This window comes from Rhinoraja longicauda, chromosome 18, assembly GCF_053455715.1.
Source record: "Rhinoraja longicauda isolate Sanriku21f chromosome 18, sRhiLon1.1, whole genome shotgun sequence".
NCBI classification, from domain to species: domain Eukaryota; kingdom Metazoa; phylum Chordata; class Chondrichthyes; order Rajiformes; family Arhynchobatidae; genus Rhinoraja; species Rhinoraja longicauda.
The window spans coordinates 389,998-412,783 of NC_135970.1; the positions used below are offsets into that span (position 1 = coordinate 389,998).

At 44.8% G+C, this 22,786-nt stretch overlaps 1 protein-coding gene across 11 annotated transcripts in view; it reads right to left on the bottom strand.

Moving 5' to 3' along the window:
- LOC144602191 (uncharacterized) overlaps positions 1–22,786 on the bottom strand; it is a 52,382-nt gene that overhangs the window by 9,317 nt on the left and 20,279 nt on the right. For 6 of the 11 annotated variants that reach the window (XM_078414938.1, XM_078414937.1, XM_078414936.1 and 3 more), the window contains exons 6-16: positions 21,102–21,482; positions 19,825–20,136; positions 13,554–13,886; positions 11,531–11,842; positions 7,644–7,961; positions 6,515–6,559; positions 5,671–5,718; positions 3,733–3,777; positions 2,889–2,936; positions 951–995; positions 107–154 (exon numbers count right to left, since the gene is read on the bottom strand). In XM_078414938.1, the coding sequence (XP_078271064.1) occupies positions 107–154; positions 951–995; positions 2,889–2,936; positions 3,733–3,777; positions 5,671–5,718; positions 6,515–6,559; positions 7,644–7,961; positions 11,531–11,842; positions 13,554–13,886; positions 19,825–20,136; positions 21,102–21,482 (1,935 nt within the window). The remainder of the gene's footprint in view (positions 1–106; positions 155–950; positions 996–2,888; positions 2,937–3,732; positions 3,778–5,670; positions 5,719–6,514; positions 6,560–7,643; positions 7,962–11,530; positions 11,843–13,553; positions 13,887–19,824; positions 20,137–21,101; positions 21,483–22,786) is intronic. The other 5 variants (XM_078414932.1, XM_078414934.1, XM_078414931.1 and 2 more) reach the window with 5 other exon arrangements.

Here is a 22,786-nt window from a genome sequence, read left to right on the forward strand (position 1 = left end):
CTCCAGCACTTTGTGTTTTGAAAACATTTGGGTCATGTGTAATGATCTAAATTTCTATTTCAAGCAAACATTCAAAAGACAGTAACTTGGAAATTAAGACTTTTACCTTCATCGACTTCTTCATTGACATCGTTTTCTATTTTGCCACAAACTGCTGAATAAAAAACAACTGACATTAGTCAAATCAAATTGGCACTTACAAAGTCAGAGTATTAAACACATGGAAACCTGAGGGTTAGAGCTACATGGACCAAACGTGGGCAGGTGGGACTAGTTTAGATGGGGCACCTTGGTTGATAAGGGCATGTTGGGCCGAAGGGCCTGTTTCCATGATCTATGACTCTGACTAAGTGTTTCATCCAAGCAGATTTTAAACAACTGAACATCCAAAATCATCTATTCTCAACATCAGTAACAAATAAAACTAGTTTATTCAATGTTAAACTTTGTTGTGAAAGAGACAATCAAATAAATGTTTCATAAAATTTGAAGAGATAACATGTGGCACAGTGGTGCAGCGGTAGAGTTGCTGCCTCACAGCAACAGAGACCCCGGGTTTGATCCCGACCACAGGTGCTGTCTGCGTGGAGTTTGGGCGTTCCCCCTATGGCCACGTGGGGTTTCCCAGGATGCTCCGGTTTCCTCCTACACTCCAAAGATGTGCAGGTTTGGAGGTTAATTGGCTTTGGTAACAATTATAAATTGTCCCTGGAGTATTGGATATTGTTAGTGTGTGGTGATTGTTGGTCGGTGCGGACTCGGTGGCCTGAAGGGCCTGTTTCTGAGCTCTATCTCCAAACTAAACTAAACATTCCCTCCAGATGCTGCCTGACCCACCGAGTTCCTCCAGCACTGTGGTTTGAAAACATTTGGGTCATGTGTAATGATCGAAATTTCTATATGAAGCAAACATTCAAAAGACAGTAACAATTGGAAATGAAGACTTTTACCTTCATCGACTCCTCCATTAACATCATTTTCTATTTTGCCACAATCTGCAGAATAAAAAAAAGCTTAATTAAACCTGACATTAGTCAAATCAAATTGGCACTTACAAAGTCAGAGTATTAAACACGGGCAGGAACATGGATAGGATAGGTTTAGAGGGATATGGGCCAATCACGGGCAGGTGGGACTAGTTTAGATGGGGCACCTTGGTTGACAAGGGCAAGTTGGGCCAAAGGGCCTGTTTCTGTGATCTATGACTCTAAGTGTTTCACCCAAGCAGATTTTAAACAACTGAACATCCAAACTCATCTATTCTCAACATCAGTAAAAAATAAAACTAGTTTATTCAACGTGAAACTTTGTTGTGAAAGAGACAATCAAATAAATGTTTTGAAAGTTTGAAGAGATAACATGTGGCACAGTGGTGCAGCGGTAGAGTTGCTGCCTCACAGCGCCAGAGATCCGGGTTCGATCCCGACCACGGGTGCTGTCTGTGTGGCGTTTGGATGATCCCCCCTGTGAACGTGCGGGTTTCCTCCTACATCTCAGACATAGAGGTTTAGTCATACAGTGTGGAAACAGGCCCTTTGTCCCACCTTGTGTAGTCCGACCAGCATGCCACATCTACACTAGACACACCTGCCTGCAATGACCCCATACCCCTCGAACCCTGTCCTTTCCAAATACCTGCCTAAATGCTTCTTAAACGTTGCAATAGTCCCTGCTTCAACTACCTCAGAGTGCAGCTCGTTCCATAAACCCACCACCGTTTGTGTGAGGAAGTTAATCCTCGAGTTCCTATTAAATCTTTCCCCCCTCACCTTAAACCTATGACCTCTGGTCCTCGATTCCCCTACTCTGGGCAAGAGACGCTGTGCGTCTACCCGATCTATTCCTCTCATGATCTTGTACACATGTGGGTTTGTTAGTTAATTGGCCCTCTGTAAATTGCCCCTGGTGATCGCTGGTCAGCGTGGACTCAATGGGCCGAAAGGCCTGTTTCCACACTGTATCTCTAAAATAACTAAACTAGCTTCAAACCACTAATAAAAATGTATTATAAAATATCATATCCACTCCAAAAACACTCACCTGGACTATCTTTCCCCTTTCTAGATACTTCTGAACATGGTAAATCAGACACTCGCACACCCAACACAGAATGCTGGAGTAACCCAACATCCATGGGGATGATGGATAGGTGATGTTTTGGGTGGGGACCCTTCTTCACTGATTGTAGGGTGAGAGGAATGTTGGAAGAGAGGATGGGCAGTTCAAAGCCTGGTAGGTAATGGGCTGATACAGGTGGCAGAAGGTGTGACACAAAAGGATTGTTTTTATTTCCACCTTCTACGTATCTAAAAGCATCCTCACCTATAACAACCTATTACCCGCCAGGCTTTCTCCTGCCCCATCTTTTTTACAGCCTCCTTCTCCTTCCTACAATCAGTCTGACCTCCGTCAGACTCTGAGGTTGAAGGTTCCCGACCCAAAACGCGTCTATCTATTCGGGCGGCACAGTGACGCAGCGGTAGAGTTGCTGCCATACAGTGCCAGAGACCCAGGTTCCATCCTAACTAGGAGTGCTGTCTGTACGGAGTTTGCACGTTCGCCCCGTGATTGCATGGGTTTTCTCAGGGTCCTCCCACACTCCAAAGACGTGCAGGTTTGGAGGTTAATTGGCTTTGGTAACAATTATAAATTGTTCCTGGATAGTGTTAGTGTGTGGTGATCGTTGGTCGGTGCGGACGGTGGGCCGAAGGGCCTGTTTCTGAGCTCTATCTCCAAACTAAACTAAACATTCCCTCCAGATGCTGCCTGACCCACCGAATTCCTCCAGCACTTTGTGTTTTGAAAACATTTGGGTCATGTGTAATGATCTAAATTTCTATTTCAAGCAAACATTCAAAAGACAGTAACTTGGAAATTAAGACTTTTACCTTCATCGACTTCTTCATTGACATCGTTTTCTATTTTGCCACAAACTGCTGAATAAAAAACAACTGACATTAGTCAAATCAAATTGGCACTTACAAAGTCAGAGTATTAAACACATGGAAACCTGAGGGTTAGAGCTACATGGACCAAACGTGGGCAGGTGGGACTAGTTTAGATGGGGCACCTTGGTTGATAAGGGCATGTTGGGCCGAAGGGCCTGTTTCCATGATCTATGACTCTGACTAAGTGTTTCATCCAAGCAGATTTTAAACAACTGAACATCCAAAATCATCTATTCTCAACATCAGTAACAAATAAAACTAGTTTATTCAATGTTAAACTTTGTTGTGAAAGAGACAATCAAATAAATGTTTCATAAAATTTGAAGAGATAACATGTGGCACAGTGGTGCAGCGGTAGAGTTGCTGCCTCACAGCAACAGAGACCCCGGGTTTGATCCCGACCACAGGTGCTGTCTGCGTGGAGTTTGGGCGTTCCCCCTATGGCCACGTGGGGTTTCCCAGGATGCTCCGGTTTCCTCCTACACTCCAAAGATGTGCAGGTTTGGAGGTTAATTGGCTTTGGTAACAATTATAAATTGTCCCTGGAGTATTGGATATTGTTAGTGTGTGGTGATTGTTGGTCGGTGCGGACTCGGTGGCCTGAAGGGCCTGTTTCTGAGCTCTATCTCCAAACTAAACTAAACATTCCCTCCAGATGCTGCCTGACCCACCGAGTTCCTCCAGCACTGTGGTTTGAAAACATTTGGGTCATGTGTAATGATCGAAATTTCTATATGAAGCAAACATTCAAAAGACAGTAACAATTGGAAATGAAGACTTTTACCTTCATCGACTCCTCCATTAACATCATTTTCTATTTTGCCACAATCTGCAGAATAAAAAAAAGCTTAATTAAACCTGACATTAGTCAAATCAAATTGGCACTTACAAAGTCAGAGTATTAAACACGGGCAGGAACATGGATAGGATAGGTTTAGAGGGATATGGGCCAATCACGGGCAGGTGGGACTAGTTTAGATGGGGCACCTTGGTTGACAAGGGCAAGTTGGGCCAAAGGGCCTGTTTCTGTGATCTATGACTCTAAGTGTTTCACCCAAGCAGATTTTAAACAACTGAACATCCAAACTCATCTATTCTCAACATCAGTAAAAAATAAAACTAGTTTATTCAACGTGAAACTTTGTTGTGAAAGAGACAATCAAATAAATGTTTTGAAAGTTTGAAGAGATAACATGTGGCACAGTGGTGCAGCGGTAGAGTTGCTGCCTCACAGCGCCAGAGATCCGGGTTCGATCCCGACCACGGGTGCTGTCTGTGTGGCGTTTGGATGATCCCCCCTGTGAACGTGCGGGTTTCCTCCTACATCTCAGACATAGAGGTTTAGTCATACAGTGTGGAAACAGGCCCTTTGTCCCACCTTGTGTAGTCCGACCAGCATGCCACATCTACACTAGACACACCTGCCTGCAATGACCCCATACCCCTCGAACCCTGTCCTTTCCAAATACCTGCCTAAATGCTTCTTAAACGTTGCAATAGTCCCTGCTTCAACTACCTCAGAGTGCAGCTCGTTCCATAAACCCACCACCGTTTGTGTGAGGAAGTTAACCCTCGAGTTCCTATTAAATCTTTCCCCCCTCACCTTAAACCTATGACCTCTGGTCCTCGATTCCCCTACTCTGGGCAAGAGACGCTGTGCGTCTACCCGATCTATTCCTCTCATGATCTTGTACACATGTGGGTTTGTTAGTTAATTGGCCCTCTGTAAATTGCCCCTGGTGATCGCTGGTCAGCGTGGACTCAATGGGCCGAAAGGCCTGTTTCCACACTGTATCTCTAAAATAACTAAACTAGCTTCAAACCACTAATAAAAATGTATTATAAAATATCATATCCACTCCAAAAACACTCACCTGGACTATCTTTCCCCTTTCTAGATACTTCTGAACATGGTAAATCAGACACTCGCACACCCAACACAGAATGCTGGAGTAACCCAACATCCATGGGGATGATGGATAGGTGATGTTTTGGGTGGGGACCCTTCTTCACTGATTGTAGGGTGAGAGGAATGTTGGAAGAGAGGATGGGCAGTTCAAAGCCTGGTAGGTAATGGGCTGATACAGGTGGCAGAAGGTGTGACACAAAAGGATTGTTTTTATTTCCACCTTCTACGTATCTAAAAGCATCCTCACCTATAACAACCTATTACCCGCCAGGCTTTCTCCTGCCCCATCTTTTTTACAGCCTCCTTCTCCTTCCTACAATCAGTCTGACCTCCGTCAGACTCTGAGGTTGAAGGTTCCCGACCCAAAACGCGTCTATCTATTCGGGCGGCACAGTGACGCAGCGGTAGAGTTGCTGCCATACAGTGCCAGAGACCCAGGTTCCATCCTAACTAGGAGTGCTGTCTGTACGGAGTTTGCACGTTCGCCCCGTGATTGCATGGGTTTTCTCAGGGTCCTCCCACACTCCAAAGACGTGCAGGTTTGGAGGTTAATTGGCTTTGGTAACAATTATAAATTGTTCCTGGATAGTGTTAGTGTGTGGTGATCGTTGGTCGGTGCGGACGGTGGGCCGAAGGGCCTGTTTCTGAGCTCTATCTCCAAACTAAACTAAACATTCCCTCCAGATGCTGCCTGACCCACCGAATTCCTCCAGCACTTTGTGTTTTGAAAACATTTGGGTCATGTGTAATGATCTAAATTTCTATTTCAAGCAAACATTCAAAAGACAGTAACTTGGAAATTAAGACTTTTACCTTCATCGACTTCTTCATTGACATCGTTTTCTATTTTGCCACAAACTGCTGAATAAAAAACAACTGACATTAGTCAAATCAAATTGGCACTTACAAAGTCAGAGTATTAAACACATGGAAACCTGAGGGTTAGAGCTACATGGACCAAACGTGGGCAGGTGGGACTAGTTTAGATGGGGCACCTTGGTTGATAAGGGCATGTTGGGCCGAAGGGCCTGTTTCCATGATCTATGACTCTGACTAAGTGTTTCATCCAAGCAGATTTTAAACAACTGAACATCCAAAATCATCTATTCTCAACATCAGTAACAAATAAAACTAGTTTATTCAATGTTAAACTTTGTTGTGAAAGAGACAATCAAATAAATGTTTCATAAAATTTGAAGAGATAACATGTGGCACAGTGGTGCAGCGGTAGAGTTGCTGCCTCACAGCAACAGAGACCCCGGGTTTGATCCCGACCACAGGTGCTGTCTGCGTGGAGTTTGGGCGTTCCCCCTATGGCCACGTGGGGTTTCCCAGGATGCTCCGGTTTCCTCCTACACTCCAAAGATGTGCAGGTTTGGAGGTTAATTGGCTTTGGTAACAATTATAAATTGTCCCTGGAGTATTGGATATTGTTAGTGTGTGGTGATTGTTGGTCGGTGCGGACTCGGTGGCCTGAAGGGCCTGTTTCTGAGCTCTATCTCCAAACTAAACTAAACATTCCCTCCAGATGCTGCCTGACCCACCGAGTTCCTCCAGCACTGTGGTTTGAAAACATTTGGGTCATGTGTAATGATCGAAATTTCTATATGAAGCAAACATTCAAAAGACAGTAACAATTGGAAATGAAGACTTTTACCTTCATCGACTCCTCCATTAACATCATTTTCTATTTTGCCACAATCTGCAGAATAAAAAAAAGCTTAATTAAACCTGACATTAGTCAAATCAAATTGGCACTTACAAAGTCAGAGTATTAAACACGGGCAGGAACATGGATAGGATAGGTTTAGAGGGATATGGGCCAATCACGGGCAGGTGGGACTAGTTTAGATGGGGCACCTTGGTTGACAAGGGCAAGTTGGGCCAAAGGGCCTGTTTCTGTGATCTATGACTCTAAGTGTTTCACCCAAGCAGATTTTAAACAACTGAACATCCAAACTCATCTATTCTCAACATCAGTAAAAAATAAAACTAGTTTATTCAACGTGAAACTTTGTTGTGAAAGAGACAATCAAATAAATGTTTTGAAAGTTTGAAGAGATAACATGTGGCACAGTGGTGCAGCGGTAGAGTTGCTGCCTCACAGCGCCAGAGATCCGGGTTCGATCCCGACCACGGGTGCTGTCTGTGTGGCGTTTGGATGATCCCCCCTGTGAACGTGCGGGTTTCCTCCTACATCTCAGACATAGAGGTTTAGTCATACAGTGTGGAAACAGGCCCTTTGTCCCACCTTGTGTAGTCCGACCAGCATGCCACATCTACACTAGACACACCTGCCTGCAATGACCCCATACCCCTCGAACCCTGTCCTTTCCAAATACCTGCCTAAATGCTTCTTAAACGTTGCAATAGTCCCTGCTTCAACTACCTCAGAGTGCAGCTCGTTCCATAAACCCACCACCGTTTGTGTGAGGAAGTTAACCCTCGAGTTCCTATTAAATCTTTCCCCCCTCACCTTAAACCTATGACCTCTGGTCCTCGATTCCCCTACTCTGGGCAAGAGACGCTGTGCGTCTACCCGATCTATTCCTCTCATGATCTTGTACACATGTGGGTTTGTTAGTTAATTGGCCCTCTGTAAATTGCCCCTGGTGTGTCGGGAGTGGATGAGAAAGTGGCATAACATAGAACTAGTGTGAATTGGTGATGAATTGTCAGCGTGGACTCGATCGGCCGAAGGGCCTGTTTCGACACTAACATCAGCATTGCAGTTCTAACTTTAATGAGATGTCATGCTGAACATAATACTATAGAGTAAGATTCACCTTCAAGGAGTAATTGGAAATCCTTCTCCTGAATGTCGCTGGTCTCCATATGAAGCACCTGACATTTGATGCAACTTCCGTGATCATTTATTTCTGCCACCAACGTTATGCTCGACTTAGATGAAAACAAGCCATCATCTGCGATCTCAGGAGGGGTTTGAAGCCCACCTTCGCAAATCATTCCATCTTGAAACCAAGTGACTTGGATTTGAGCAGGAACATAGGATGTCAAGGAGACACAGAGATTAACAGCCTGCTTCACTTTCAGTAGCCCTGGAGCCGGATCACTTGTGATAGGAGATAAGGTAGGAGACAAAACTGAAAAAAAAAAAATATAGTTTAGTTTATTTAGACATACAGTGACCCTTTGGCCCACTGAGTCCGCGCCGACCAGCGATCCATGTACACTAACACTATCCTACACACTGGTGACAATTTACAATTTTTACTGATGCTAAATAACCTTCAAACCTGCACATCTTTCGAGTGAGGGAGAAAACTGGAGCACCCTGGGAAACCCCACATGATCACAAGTAGAATGTACAAACTCTGTACAGACAGCACCCAAAGTCAGGATCAAACCCAGGTCTCTGGCGCTGTGAAGCAGCACCTCTACCGTTGCACCACTGTGGCCCCCTTTGGGGAAAGGAATTTCACTGTGTCTAGGTACAGCTGACAATAAAAGTGGAATATAATTCAGCATCTCTCACAGTTGGTGCGGTACAGAATCCAGCCATTTTGAAAATATTCTTCTTTTATTAATCATGAAATCAGCACAGTGGTGCCATGGGAAGAGCTGCCATGGGCAGAGCTGCTGGCTGCCTCATAGCGCCCGGGTCCCCAGTTCCATCCTGACCTTGGGTGCCATGGGCAGAGCTGCTGGCTGCCTCACAGCGCCCGGGTCCCCAGTTCCATCCTGACCTTGGCTGCCATGGGCAGAGCTGCCATGGGCAGAGCTGCTGGCTGCCTCACAGCGCCCGGGTCCCCGGTTCCATCCTGACCTTGGGTGCCGTCTAAAACATAGAAAACGCAGAAAATAGCTGCAGGAGGAGGCCATTTGGCCCCCTCGAGCCAGCACCGTCATTCATTGTGATCATGGCTGATCATCCACAATCAGTAACCCATGCCTGCCTTCTCCCCATATCCCTTGATTCCACTAGCCCCTAGAGCTCTATCTTAAGGGCCTGTCCCACTTAGGCAATTTTAAGGCGACTGCCGGCGACTAGGCTGTCACTGACAGTTCGCCGGGGTGTCGTGGGCATGATCGTGAGGAGTCTTCAAAGAATCGTAGTGGATCTCGGCGTGTCGCTGAGAAATCAACCGGTATGAAATTTCTCAGCGACAGCTGGCTTGTCGCCAGGTATTGTTGCTTATTGCGGGCACTATCACATGCTGTTCCCAGGTTTGCTAGGTTGTCGCAGATGCATTTAGAAGCATGTAATATTAAATTAAGTAAAGTCATTTGAAGATACCATAAAATACTTGTGTTTAACCAATTTGTTTACCGTCAGGACATTTGACAGGTAGATTGGAGGCAACAGATTGACGGTCAGGTAAGCGTGGGAATTTTCGCGATGTTTATGGCCATCAGCGATTACATTTAAAGTGGGCTCCCAACCCAGATATGCAACCCAGAAACCACATATGCATCTCCCATACATTTTCAAAGAATGCCCACACTCCGCACAAAAATCCATTTAACCACTTTTTAAATTAAATTTCTTAATACTGCTATTAGTAAACTGGAAGTCAATCCAGTTTATGCCTTGTTGCCGTGAAGCTTGGTTTTCAAGTAACCCGGGCAAGATGTTATATTTCAAAACTCTCGAGTAATTACTGACTTGTCAGTGATTTCAGCGAAAATTAGGACGCCGGAGAAGCATTGATAAGCGTGGGAATTTCGCGATATTTCCGAAGACGGTGTAATCTCCACCTGACTCGGCATTGTCGTGGTCATTGCGTAGGGTAAAAGAAAATTTTGGCGATCTGTTACGACTTTGACAGTCGCTGGCAGTTGCCTAAAAAATCGCCGAAGTGGGACAGGCCCTAACTCTCTTTTAAATTCATCCAGTGATTTGGCCTCCACTGCCCTCTGTGGCAGAGAATTCCACACATTCACAACTCTCTGGGTGAAAATGTTTCTTCTCACCTCAGTTTTAAATGGCATCCCCTTTATTCTTAGACTGTGCCCCCTGGTTCTGGACTCCCCCAACATTGGGAACATTTTTCCTGCATCTAGCTTGTCTGGTCCTTTTATAATTTTATATGTCTCTATAAGATCCCCTCTCATCCTTCTAAACTCCAGTGAATACAAGCCCAGTCTTTTCAATCTTTCCTCATATGACAGTCCCACCATCCCAGGGATTAACCTCGTGAACCTACGCTGCACTGCCTCAATAGCAAGGACATCCATCCTCAAATTAGGAGACCAAAACTGCACACAATACTCCAGATGTGGTCTCGCGAGGGCCCTAAACAACTGCAGAAGGACCTCTTTACTCCTATACTCAAATCCTCTCATTGTGAAGGCCAACATGCCATTAGCTTTCTTCACTGCCTGCTGTACCTGCACGCTTACTTTCAGTGACTGGTGTACAAGGACACCCAGGTCTCGCTGCACTTCCCCTTTACCTAATCTGACATCATTGAGATAATAATCTGCCTCCTTGTTTTTGCCGCCAAAGTGGATAACCTCACATTTATCTACATTTTACTGCATCTGCCATGCATCAGCCCACTCACTCAACCTGTCCAGGTCACCCTGCAACCTCCTAACATCCTCTTCGCAGTTCACACTGCCACCCAGCTTTGTGTCATCTGCAAACTTGCTAGTGTTACTTCTAATTCCATCATCCAAATTATTAATATATATTGTAAATAGTTGCGGCCCCAGCACCGAGCTTTGCGGCACTCCACTCGCCACTGCCTGCCAATCTGAAAAAGACCCGTTTATTCCTACTCTTTGCTTCCTGTCTGCCAACCAATTATCTATCCATGTCAATACCCTACCCCCAATACCATGTGTGCTAATTTTACTCACCAATCTCCTGTGTGGCACCTTATCAAAGGCTTTCTGAAAATCCAGATACACTATATCCACTGGCTCTCCTTCATCCATTTTACTTGTCACATCCTCAAAAAATAGTCAAGCAGGATTTCCCCTCCATAAATCCATGCTGACTTGGACTTATCCTTTTACTGCTATCCAAATGCGCTGTTATTACTTCTTTAATAATTGACTCCAGCATCTTCCCCACCACCGATGTCAGGCTAATTGGTCTATAATTCCCCATTTCCTCTCTCATTCCTTTCTTGAAAGGTGGGATAACATTAGCTACCCTCCAATCCCCAGGAACTGATCCTGAATCTATAGAACATTGGAAAATGATCACCAATGCGTCCACGATTTCTAGAGCCACCTCCTTGAGTACCCTGGGATGCAGACCATCAGGCCCTGGGGATTTATCAGCCTTCACTCCCATCAGTCTATTGCTCATACTATTTCTCGCCTAATGCAAATTTCTTTCAGTTCCCGTTTCCCGAGATCCTCTGTCCTCTGTCTGTGTGGAGTTTACATGTTCTCCCTGTGACCGCGTGGGTTTCCTCTGGGTGCTCTGGTTTCCTCCCACATTCCAAAGTCGTGCGGGTTTGTAGGTTAATTGGCCCTCCGTAAATTGTCCCTAGTGTGTAGGGAGTGGATGAGAAAGTGGGATAACATAGAACTAGTGTGAACGGGTGATCGATGGTCAGCTTGGACTCTGTGGCCCGAAGGGCTGATTTTAACGCTGTCTCAACCAATGTAGAAATGTAGTGCAACACATACATATAAAATGGAAACTCACAAACCGAGGGGAGACAGACCCTGAGGGAGACTGCGTGAAACATACCTGGAAGGTTTAAAGACACTTGTTTTGTTATTGGATTATGTAACTCTGAATGCTTCACTTGAAAGGAATACATTTCACCAAAATGTAGAGCAGTTGGCTTAATACGCAAGTGGGACTCCATCTGAAAACACCCATTCTCATCCTCCACCGTTCCTGCATCTTCGACTCCAGTGGATATTGCTTTCCCTTTACAGAGCCAGCTTGTTCTGATTTCTTTTGGATTAAAGTTATCAACTTTGCAGACGAGAAGATGTTCTGAACCGTACGCAGCCACCGGTGGCTCATACTTAATGTCGTTGATGTATGGAATTCCTGTTGACATTCAAGAAAGAAGAGCCATTTACAAAAGTGAATAACATAGCTATGGGTGGCGCAGTGGTAGAGCTGCTGCCTTACAAATGCTGTCTGTACAGAGTTTGGACATTTTCCCTCTGACTGCGTGAGTTTTTCCGGGGTGCTCCGGTTTCTTCCCACGCTCCAATGACTTACAGGTTAGTCGGGTAATTGGGTGCAGTAAAATTGTAAATTGTCCCCAGTGTGTGATTTAAACCAGCATCTGCAGTTCCTTCCTAAGCATTTTGATAAACCTCTTCTGCACCTTTTCCACATCCTTCTTATAGACAATAAACAATAGGTGCAGGAGTAGGCCATTCGGCCCTTAGAGCCAGCACCACCATTCAATGTGATCATGGCTGATCATCACAATCAGTACCCCGTTCCTGCCCTCTCCCCATACCCCCTGACTCCGCTATCATTAAGAGCTCTATCCAGCTCTCTCTCGAAAGCATCCAGAGAATTGGCCTTCTGAGGCAGAGAATTCCACAGATTTACAACTCTCTGAGTGAAAAAGATTTCCCTCATCTCCGTTCTAAATGGCCGACCCCTTATTCTTAAACTGTGGCCCCTGGTTCTGGACTCCCCCAACATTGGGAACATGTTTCTTGCCTCTAACGTGTCCAATCCCTTACTAATCTTATATGTTTCAATAAGATCCCCTCTCATCCTTCTAAATGCCAGTGTATACAAGCTGGCGTCCTGGTGCCATCGCAACAACCTGGAACTCAATGCTCTCAAGACAGTGGAACTAATTGTAGACTTTCAAAGAGATCCCTCTCCCCTCCCCCCACTCACCATCAACAATACCATAGTCACATCTGTGGAGTCATTTACGTTCCTTGGAACCATCATCTCCAGGGACCTTAAATGGGGGGCCACCATCGACTCCACAGTCAAAAAGGCCCAACAGAGGATGTACTTCCTGCGGCAACTGAAGAAACACAATCTGCCACAGGCAATGATGGTCCAATTCTATACTGCTATCATTGAGTCCGTCCTCACCTTCTCCATCATGGTCTGGTTTGGCTCAGCCACCAAGCACGACATCCGGAGGCTGCAACGGATCGTTCGCACAGCTGAGAAGGTTGTTGGCTGCAACCTTCCCCCCATTGACGAACTGTACACTGCAAGGGCCAGGAAGCGAGCGGGCAAGATCATCTCTGACCCCTCTCACCCTGGCCACAAACTCTTCGAAGCTCTTCCCTCTGGAAGGCGACTCCGGACTGTCAAAGCAGCCACAGCCAGACATAAAAACAGCTTTTTTTCCACAAGTGATAGTTCTACTCAATAACCAAAGTCTGTAATCTCTTTTTTGCTCTGGTTTATTTTCACCCACATGTTTAGACCGTAATGTTGTATCCTTATTGTTTTGATGTGTTTATGCTTTATTCTTAATTGTTAACTGTATGTTTGTGTTGTCATTTGTGAGTGGGGCACCAAGGCACATTCCTTGTATATGCATACTTGGCCAATAAACTTATTAATTCATTCATACAAGCCTAGTCGCTCCAGTCTTTCAACATACGACAGTCCCCCCATTCCGGGAATTAACCTAGTAAACCTACGCTGCACTCCCTCAATAGCAAGAATATCCTTCCTCAAATTTGGTGACCAAAACTGCACACAGTACACCTGGTACAGTGTTATGGTACGATGTGGCTGCAGATTTTGCAGTAACAGTGCTCACCTTTTAATTTTAAAGTGTAACTGGAAGTTTTGGGGTTGCTTGAAGTTTCAGAATGAAAGACTTCCATCTTAAATACTCTCCCATGGTCATCAGCAGTTGGTCTGAATTTCCACTTAGATGAACATGAATACCAACCATTCTCTGTGTCCAGTTCACTTTTTCCCAGAGTAATTCCTGCCTTTAAAGCATCTTGAATTTTATCAAATCCTTTGAACCAGCATATGTGATTTCCTTCAGGATAGAATCCGTAAGCTTTGCAGGAGAGTGTTACTTCCTTTCCCGTTTCGGGGCAAGGTGGATCGACCTCAATTGCTGTAAGCTCTGGCAATGAAACTGGAGAAAAGGGAAAGAAAAGCTAATGTAAATTGGTGTAATTTAAAGAACAGTACAATTCAGAGAAAAATTAACACAAAATTGAGAAAGCAAGGGATCAAACATTGAAATTTCTGAGGAACTATCTTCCTCTTTTTATATCTGTTTTGGACTACAAAACGCATGTAGACAAGGCAGTCAAAAAGGCTTTTGGTCCATCGGCCTTCATCAGTCAGAGTATTGAGTATGGAAGTTGGGAGGTCATGTTGCAGTTGTGTAGGACGTTGGTGAGACCCTATTTAGCATATTGTGTTCAGTTCTGGGTGCCATGTTACAGGAAAGATATTGTCAAGCTTGAAAGGGTTCAGAGAAGATTTACGAGGATGTTGCCAGGACTAGAGGGTCTGAGTTTTCGGGAGAGGTTGAGTAGGTTGGGACTCTATTCCTTGGAGTGCAGATGCTGGGCCCGTTACTGTTCGTCATCTATATCAATGATTTGGAGGAGAACACACAGCAAGATTAGCAAGTTTGCAGATGATACAAAAGTGGTTGGTTTTGCAGATACTGAAATTGGTTGTGAAAAATTGTAGCAGGTTCTTGATCGATTGGCCTGGTGGGCTCAGGAATGGTTGATGGAATTTAATATAGAGAAATGTGAGTTGTTGCATTTTGGGAAGTCTAACAAGGGCAGGATCTACACAGTGAATGGTAAGGCTCTGGGGAATGTTTTAGAGCAGAGAGATCTAGGAGTGCAGGTGCATGGTTCTTTGAAGGTGGAGTTGCAGGTGGATTGAGTGGTCAAAAAGGCTTTTGGCACATTGGCCTTCATTAGTCAGAGTATTGAATATAGAAGTTGGAAGTTGGGAGAACTCGCAATTGTATACAAGTTGGTGAGGCTGCATTTAGAGTATTACTAGACCAAGTTGGGCCCAAATCTCTCCTGCGTTGGTGCAGCACCCTCTCCTCCCCCCCTCCCTCATCCCATCCGTCCCTCCTCTTCTCCCCTTCCCTCCACTCCATCTCCCTCAACCCCCCTTATTCTCCCTCCTCCCCCCCTCCCCCCTAACTCCTTAGGAGATAGATTTAATCTTTAAAATGTGAATAACTTTTAAAATATAACACTGATTTCAATAAAACTTCTTCCATTAGCACCAAAGGGATGACGGTGAGTAAGGTGGGCCTAAAATTGTCGCGCTATCGTGTACCGTTTTGGCTGTAGTTCAGGAACAAACAAACAAACAAACGAGAGTTTTAGTATATGGATGTTCACTTCTGGGCACCATGTTATCGGAAAGATGTTGTCAAGTTGGAAAGGGTACAGAGAAGAATTACGAGGATATTGCTACAACTAGAGAGTGTGAGCTATAGGGAGACATTGAGTAGGCTAGGAATCTATTCCATGGAGTGCAGGAGGATGAGGGGTGATCATATAGAGGTGTATAAAATCATGATAGGAATAGATCGGGTAGATGCACAGAGTCTCTTGCCCAGAGTGGGGGAATAGAGGACCAGAGGACATAGGTTTAACGTGAAGGGGAAACGATTTAATAGGAATCTGAGGGGTAAATTTTTCATACAGAGGGTGATGGGTGTACGGAACAAGGTGCCTGAGGAGGGACCAGTTATTCACATTTGAGCCAGGTACTAATGCAACATTTAAGAAACATTTGGACAGGTACATGGATGGGCCAAACGCGGGCAGGTGTGACTAGTGTAGATGGGACATGTTGGCCGGTGTGGGCACGTTGGGCCGAAGGGCCTGTTTCCATACTGTTTCACCCTCTGACTCTATCTTTTGGAACGGTTTTTCAAGAGAGTGATTAATTGTCATATGTACCAAAATGGAACAATGAAAGACTTACTTGCAGTAGCATAACAGGTCCGTAAACATAAACATAACAGGTCCGTAAACATAAACATAACAGGTCCGTAAACATAAACATAACAGGTCCGTAAACATAAACATAACAGGTCCGTAAACATAAACATAACAGGTCCGTAAACATAAACATAACAGGTCCGTAAACATAAACATAACAGGTCCGTAAACATAAACATAACAGGTCCGTAAACATAAACATAACAGGTCCGTAAACCCAGTACTCAATAAATAACATAATAAATAAAACAAAAACATCAATATTCACAATATTTGAGATTTCACTCTGAATACCATGGGGTGTTTCAAAGTGCGCACACACACACACAAACACATAGCCACATACACAAACACACGTAACCACACACCCAGCCACACACACACAAACACACATATAGCCACACACACATAGCCACACACACAAACACACACAGCCACATACACACAAACACATTGCCACACACAAACACACACAGCCACACACACATATAGCCACACACACACAGCCACACACACAAACACATAGCCACACACACAAACACACATAACCACACACACACAGCCACACACACACAAACACACATATAGCCACACACACACACATAGCCACAAACACATGCATAGCCACACACACAAAGCCACACACACATCCACATACAGAAACACACACATAGCCACATACACACACACAGCCACACAACAGCCACACACACAAACACACATATTGAATTAACATTTTGTTCAAGATGGCCGCGCCGTTGTGTTTGGCTGCCTGCCACTGTATGTTTCTTTTTTTTCCTAGTCAGATGTGCAGCACTTTGGTCAACGTGGGTTGTTTTTAAATGTGCTATACAAATAAATTGACTTGACTTGACTTGACATATAGCCGCACACACAAACACACATAACCACACACACACAGCCACACCCAACATAGCCACACACACACACACACAATAGACAATAGGTGCAGGAGTAGGCCATTCAGCCCTTCGAGCCAGCACCGCCATTCACCGTGATCATGGCTGATCATCCAAAATCAGTATCCCGTTCCTGCCTTCTCCCCATATCCCTTGACTCCGCTATCATTAAGAGCTCTATCTAACTCTCTCTTGAAAGCATCCAGGGAATTGGCCTCCACTGCCTTCTGAGGCAGAGAATTCCACAGCTTCACAACTGTCTGAGTGAAAAAATATTTCCTCAACTCCGTTCTAAATGGCCTACCCCTTATTCTTAAACTGTGGCCCCTGGTTCGGGACTCCCCCAACATCAAGAACATGTTTCCTGCCTCTAGCGTGTCCAATCCCTTAATAATCTTATATGTTTCAATAAGATCCCCTCTCATCCTAAATTCCAGAGTAAACAAGCCCAGTCGCTCCAGTCTTTCAACATACGACAATCCCACCATTCCAGGAATTAACCTTATGAACCACTCCCTCAATAGTAAGAATGTCCTTCCTCAAATTTGGAGACCAAAACTGCACACAATACTCCAGGTGTGATCTCACTAGGGCCCTGTACAACTGCAGAAGGACCTCTTTGCTCCTATACTCACTCCACTTGTCATAAAGGCCAACATGCCATTGGATTTCTTCACTGCCTGCTTGTACCTGCATGCTTACTTTCAGTGACTGATGAACTAGGACTCCAGATCTCGTTGTACTTCCCCTTTTCCTAACTTGACACCATTCAGATAATAATCTGCCTTCCTGTTCTTACCACCAAAGTGGATAACCTCACATTTATCCACATTAAACTGCATCTGCCATGCATCCGCCCACTCACACAACCTGTCCAAGTCACCCTGCATCCTCATAGCATCCTCCTCACACTTCACACTGCCAACCAGCTTTGTGTCATCAGCAAATTTGCTAATGTTACTTTTAATCCCTTCATCTAAGTAATTAATTTATATTGTAAATAGCTGTGGTCCCAGCATCGAGCCTTGCAGTACCCCACTGGTCACTGCCTGCCATTCTGAAAGGGACCCATTTATCCCTACTCTTTGTTTCCTGTCTGCCAACCAATTTTCTATCCAAGTCAGTACCCTACCCCCAATACCATGTGCTCTAATTTTGCCCACTAATCTCCCATGTGGGACCTTATCGAAGTATTTCTGAAAGTCCAGGTACACTACCTGGGCGGCACGGTAGCGCAGCGGTAGAGTTGCTGCTTTACAGCGAATGCAGCGCCGGAGACACAGGTTCGATCCTGACTACGGGTGCTGCACTGTAAGGAGTTTGTACGTTCTCCCCGTGACCTGCGTGGGTTTTCTCCGAGATCTTCGGTTTCCTCCCACACTCCAAAGACGTACAGGTATGTAGGTTAATTGGCTGGGTAAATGTAAAAATTGTCCCTAGTGGGTGTAGGATAGTGTTAATGTACGGGGATCACTGGGCGGCACGGACTTGGAGGGCCGAAAAGGCCTGTTTCCGGCTGTAGATATATGATATGATATGATATGATATGATACATCCACTGGCTCTCTCTTGTCCATTTTCCAAGTTACATCCTCAAAAAATTCCAGATTAGTCAAGCATGATTTCCCCTTCGTAAATCCATGCTGACTCGGAACGATGGCCACATGCTGACTCGGAACACACATAGCCACACACACACACATAGCCGCACACACACACACACAGCCACACACACACACATGGCCACACACACATACCCACGCACACTCACATATAGCCACACATACCCACGCACACTCACACATAGCCACTCACACATACCCACGCACACACACAAACATAGCCACACACACACACACATAGCCACACACACATACCCACGCACTCACACATAGCCACTCACACATACCCACGCACACACACAAACATAGCCACACACACACACACACACACATAGACACACACACACACATAGCCACATGCACACACATATAGCCACACACACACATAGCCACATACACACACATATAGCCACACACACATGGCCACACACACACACAGCCACACAAACACATAGCCCCCCACACACACATAGCCTCACACACACATCGCCACAAACAGCCACACACACACATAGCCACACACACACGGCCACACACACACAGCCAAACACACACACATAGCCACACACACACATAGCCACGCACACACATAGCCACACACACACATAGCCACACACACACATAGCCACACACACATACAGATTAATGAGTCTGAAGAAGACTTCCGACCCAAAAGTCCCCATTCCCTCCACAGATGCTGTGTGACCCGCTGGGTTACTCCAGCACGTTGTGTTATACTTTTCAAAGACTGTGGATAAAAATAATACAGTAGATAAATGTAGTGGTTTTCTCTGGAACGGCGGAGATTCTGGGAGACCTGATAGAGCTTCATAAAATCAGGACAGGCATAGACAGGGTAGACAGTCAGATCCTCTGCCTGAATAAAAAGGATGGAAAAATCCAATACTAGAGGCCATAGTTTTAAGGTGAGAGGGGCAAATTTTAAAGAGGATGTGTGGGACAATTTTTTTTATATAAAAGGGGGTGAGTGTCTGGAACGTGTTACTGGGGATGGTGGTTGAGGCAGAAAGCATAGTGGCATTTAATAGACTTTTGGATAGGCACGTGGAGGGAGGTGGAATATGTGCAGACAGATGAGTGTTGGTCAGACATTGTGGGCCGAGCGGTTGGACCGTACTATTCTGCGTTCTATATGATTAGATAATTCATACGTTAGGAGCGCAATTAGGCCATTCGGCCCACCTAGTCTACTTTGCCATTCAATCATGGCTGATCTATCTTTTCCTCTCAACCCCATTCTCCTGCCTTCTCCCCATAACCCCTGACACCTGCACTCATCAAGAATCTGCCAATCTCCACCTTAAAAATATCCATTGACTTCACCACCGTCTGTGGCAATGAATTCCACAGATTCATCACCCTCTGACTAAAGAAATTCCTCCTCTAAAGGTACGTGCTTTTATTCTCGATTTTCCCACTAGTGCAAACATCCTCTCCACTTTCACTCTATCCATAATGAATTACCAACTGAAGACTTTGCAGATGACGGCAGCCTTGGCTTAATCTTTGTTACGTACCCATTTCACCAGCGACCCAGTCAGTGTGTAGCGGCTGAGTCAGGCTCGGATGGGTCACCTGGCATGTGTATTTCACTGTTGCCTCAGTCCAGGTGGGGACTATCTCCACATCACTCGTCACATGATAGAGGCCATCCTGACCAATTACTGGCTCAGCAACGTTGCAATCCTGCACTGTCTCTTCACCATCTTTCAGCCATTTCACTGAGATTTCTCTGGGGTAAAAGGCATGTATTTGACAGCTTATCCTCAGGGGTACACCAGCAATTGTCTTCTCTGCATTCCACTTTATTGAGTCCAGTTTTGGAATGGCTGAAATAAAAAACAAGACTTCAGACACAAGCCAAGATAGAAGGGCCCCGACCCAAAACGTCGGGTCGGTGGAGAAAATCCTTTTCTCCAGAGATGGGGTCTGACCTGCTGACTTACTCCAGCACATTGTGTCTATCTTTGGTATAAACCAGCACCTGCAGTTCCTTGTTTATACATTCAAACACAAGCAGATTCGCAAAACTAAGGATTAGATGTTTGTCCTTTCCATGATCAAAGGCCAGAAACGCAGTCACCCATGTTTTTGAAAACTATGGAAAAAGACACATATCATTTAAAAAATATATTTATTTCATTAACCCCAATATAATCTTATCCTATTATTGATTTAGTTTAGTTTTTTTTTTTAAACACTCAAAATCATTCCCCTTGTAAAAGTATTACTGCCTTCGTTTAGAAAGCAGAGAAATATAAGATAAGACATAGGAGCAGAATTAGCCATTCAGCCGATCGACTCAACTCCGCCATTCAATCATGGTAGATCTATTTTTTCCTCTCAACCCCATTCTCCTGCCCTCCCCACAACCTTTGACACTCTGACTAATCAAGAACCTATAAATCTCTGCTTTGAAAAATCCAATGAACTGGCTTCCATAGCTGTCTGTAGCAATGAATTCCACAGTCACCGACCTCTGACTAACAAAGTTCCTCCTCATCTCCATTCTAAAGGTACATCCTTTTACTCTGAGGCTGTGCCCTCTGGTCCTAGACTCTCGCATTAGTGGAAACATCTTTTCTACATCCTCTCTATCCAGGCCTTTCATTATTCAGTAGGTTTCAATTAGATCCCCCTCTCGTCCTAAACTCCAGTGAGTTCAGACCCAGAGCCTTCAAACGCTCTGTGTACATTAATGGTAGTGGTACGATATTTAAGACACTTCATTCCAAATAAAGTAAGCACTCTGCATCCTCTGTCTACACAAGGCTTAGATGGAAGTAATATATACCTGCAATCATTAAGCTAATTTCTGTCTCCTGGTCAATGTTGGTGCTGCTGTGATGTACTTTACAGATGTAAAGCGAGTCTTGGTCTTGCTGTATATCAGGCACTATCACGAGTTCACTCGTGATGCTGTAGGATTTATCATCATGTTCCATCTCACTGATGTAATGCTTATATGTAGATATCTCCCAGTCACCACCGTGAATAATTGTCCTGTTGTCCTCCTCCATTCGAACTATTTCTTCTGCATTCCTGTTCTTTCTCTTTCGGTGCCACGCGATCCGTAAAGGTCTCGGTTTAAACCCAGTGATTGAACAGATCAAAGACATAGATTCATTGTGAATGCTGCAAGAGGGTTTGAAGATGTTTAAAACCTTGGGTGGCACTTTGAGAAAAGAAAACAAACAAATCAACTAGCTGAAATTCAAAAAAGCAAAAAAGTATTACATTACTGTGTGCATTATCTGTGACTTTGAGTCGACTGATGAGAGAACCTCCTAAAAGAGTCAAGAAGTCTTTTTAAGAAAGGAGGGAGAGAGAAAACGGGAAATTATAGACCAGTTACTCTGACATCAGTGGTGGGGAAGATGCTGGAGTCAATTATAAAAGACGAAATTGCGGAGCATTTGGATAGTAGTAACAGGATCGTTCCGAGTCAGCATGGATTTACGAAGGGGAAATCATGCTTGACTAATATTCTGGAATTCTTTGAGGATGTAACCAGGAAAATTGACAGGGGAGAGCCGGTGGATGTGGTGTACCTTGACTTTCAGAAAGCCTTTGACAAGGTTCCACATAGGAGATTAGTGGGCAAAATTAGAGCACATGGTATTGGAGGTAGGGTACTGACATGGATAGAAAATTGGTTGACAGACAGAAAGCAAAGAGTGGGGATAAATGGGTCCCTTTCAGAATGGCAGGCAGTAACTAGTGGGGTACCGCAAGGCTCGGTGCTGGGACCGCAGCTATTTACAATATACATTAATGACTTGGATGAAGGGATTAAAAGTACCATTAGCAAATTTGCAGATGATACAAAGCTGGGTGGTAGTGTGAACTGTGAGGAAGATGCTATGAGGTTGCAGGGTGACTTGGACAGGTTGTGTGAGTGGGCAGATGCAATTTAATGTGAATAAGTGTGAGGTTATCCACTGTGGTGGTAAGAATAGGAAGGCAGAGTATTATCTGAATGGTGTCAAGTTAGGAACAGGGGACGTACTACGAGATCTGGGTGTCCTAGTGCATCAGTCACTGAAAGGAAGCATGCAGGTACAGCAGGCAGTGAAGAAAGCCAATGGAATGTTGGCCTTCATAACAAGAGGAGTTGAGTATAGGAGCAAAGAGGTCCTTCTGCAGTTGTACAGGGCCCTGGTAAGACCGCACCTGGAGTACTGTGTGCAGTTTTGGTCTCCAAATTTGAGGAAGGATATTCTTGCTATTGAGGGCTAGGTTTACTATGTTAATTCCCAGAACGGCGGGACTATCATATGTTGAAAGACTGGAGCGACTAGGCTTGTATACACTGGAATTTAGAAGGATGAGAGGAGGTCTTATCGAAACGTATAAGATTATTAAGGGGTTGGACACGTTAGAGGCAGGAAACATGTTCCCAATGTTGGGGGAGTCCAGAACAAGGGGCCACAGTTTAAGAATAAGGGGTAGGCCATTTAGAACGGAGATGAGGAAAAA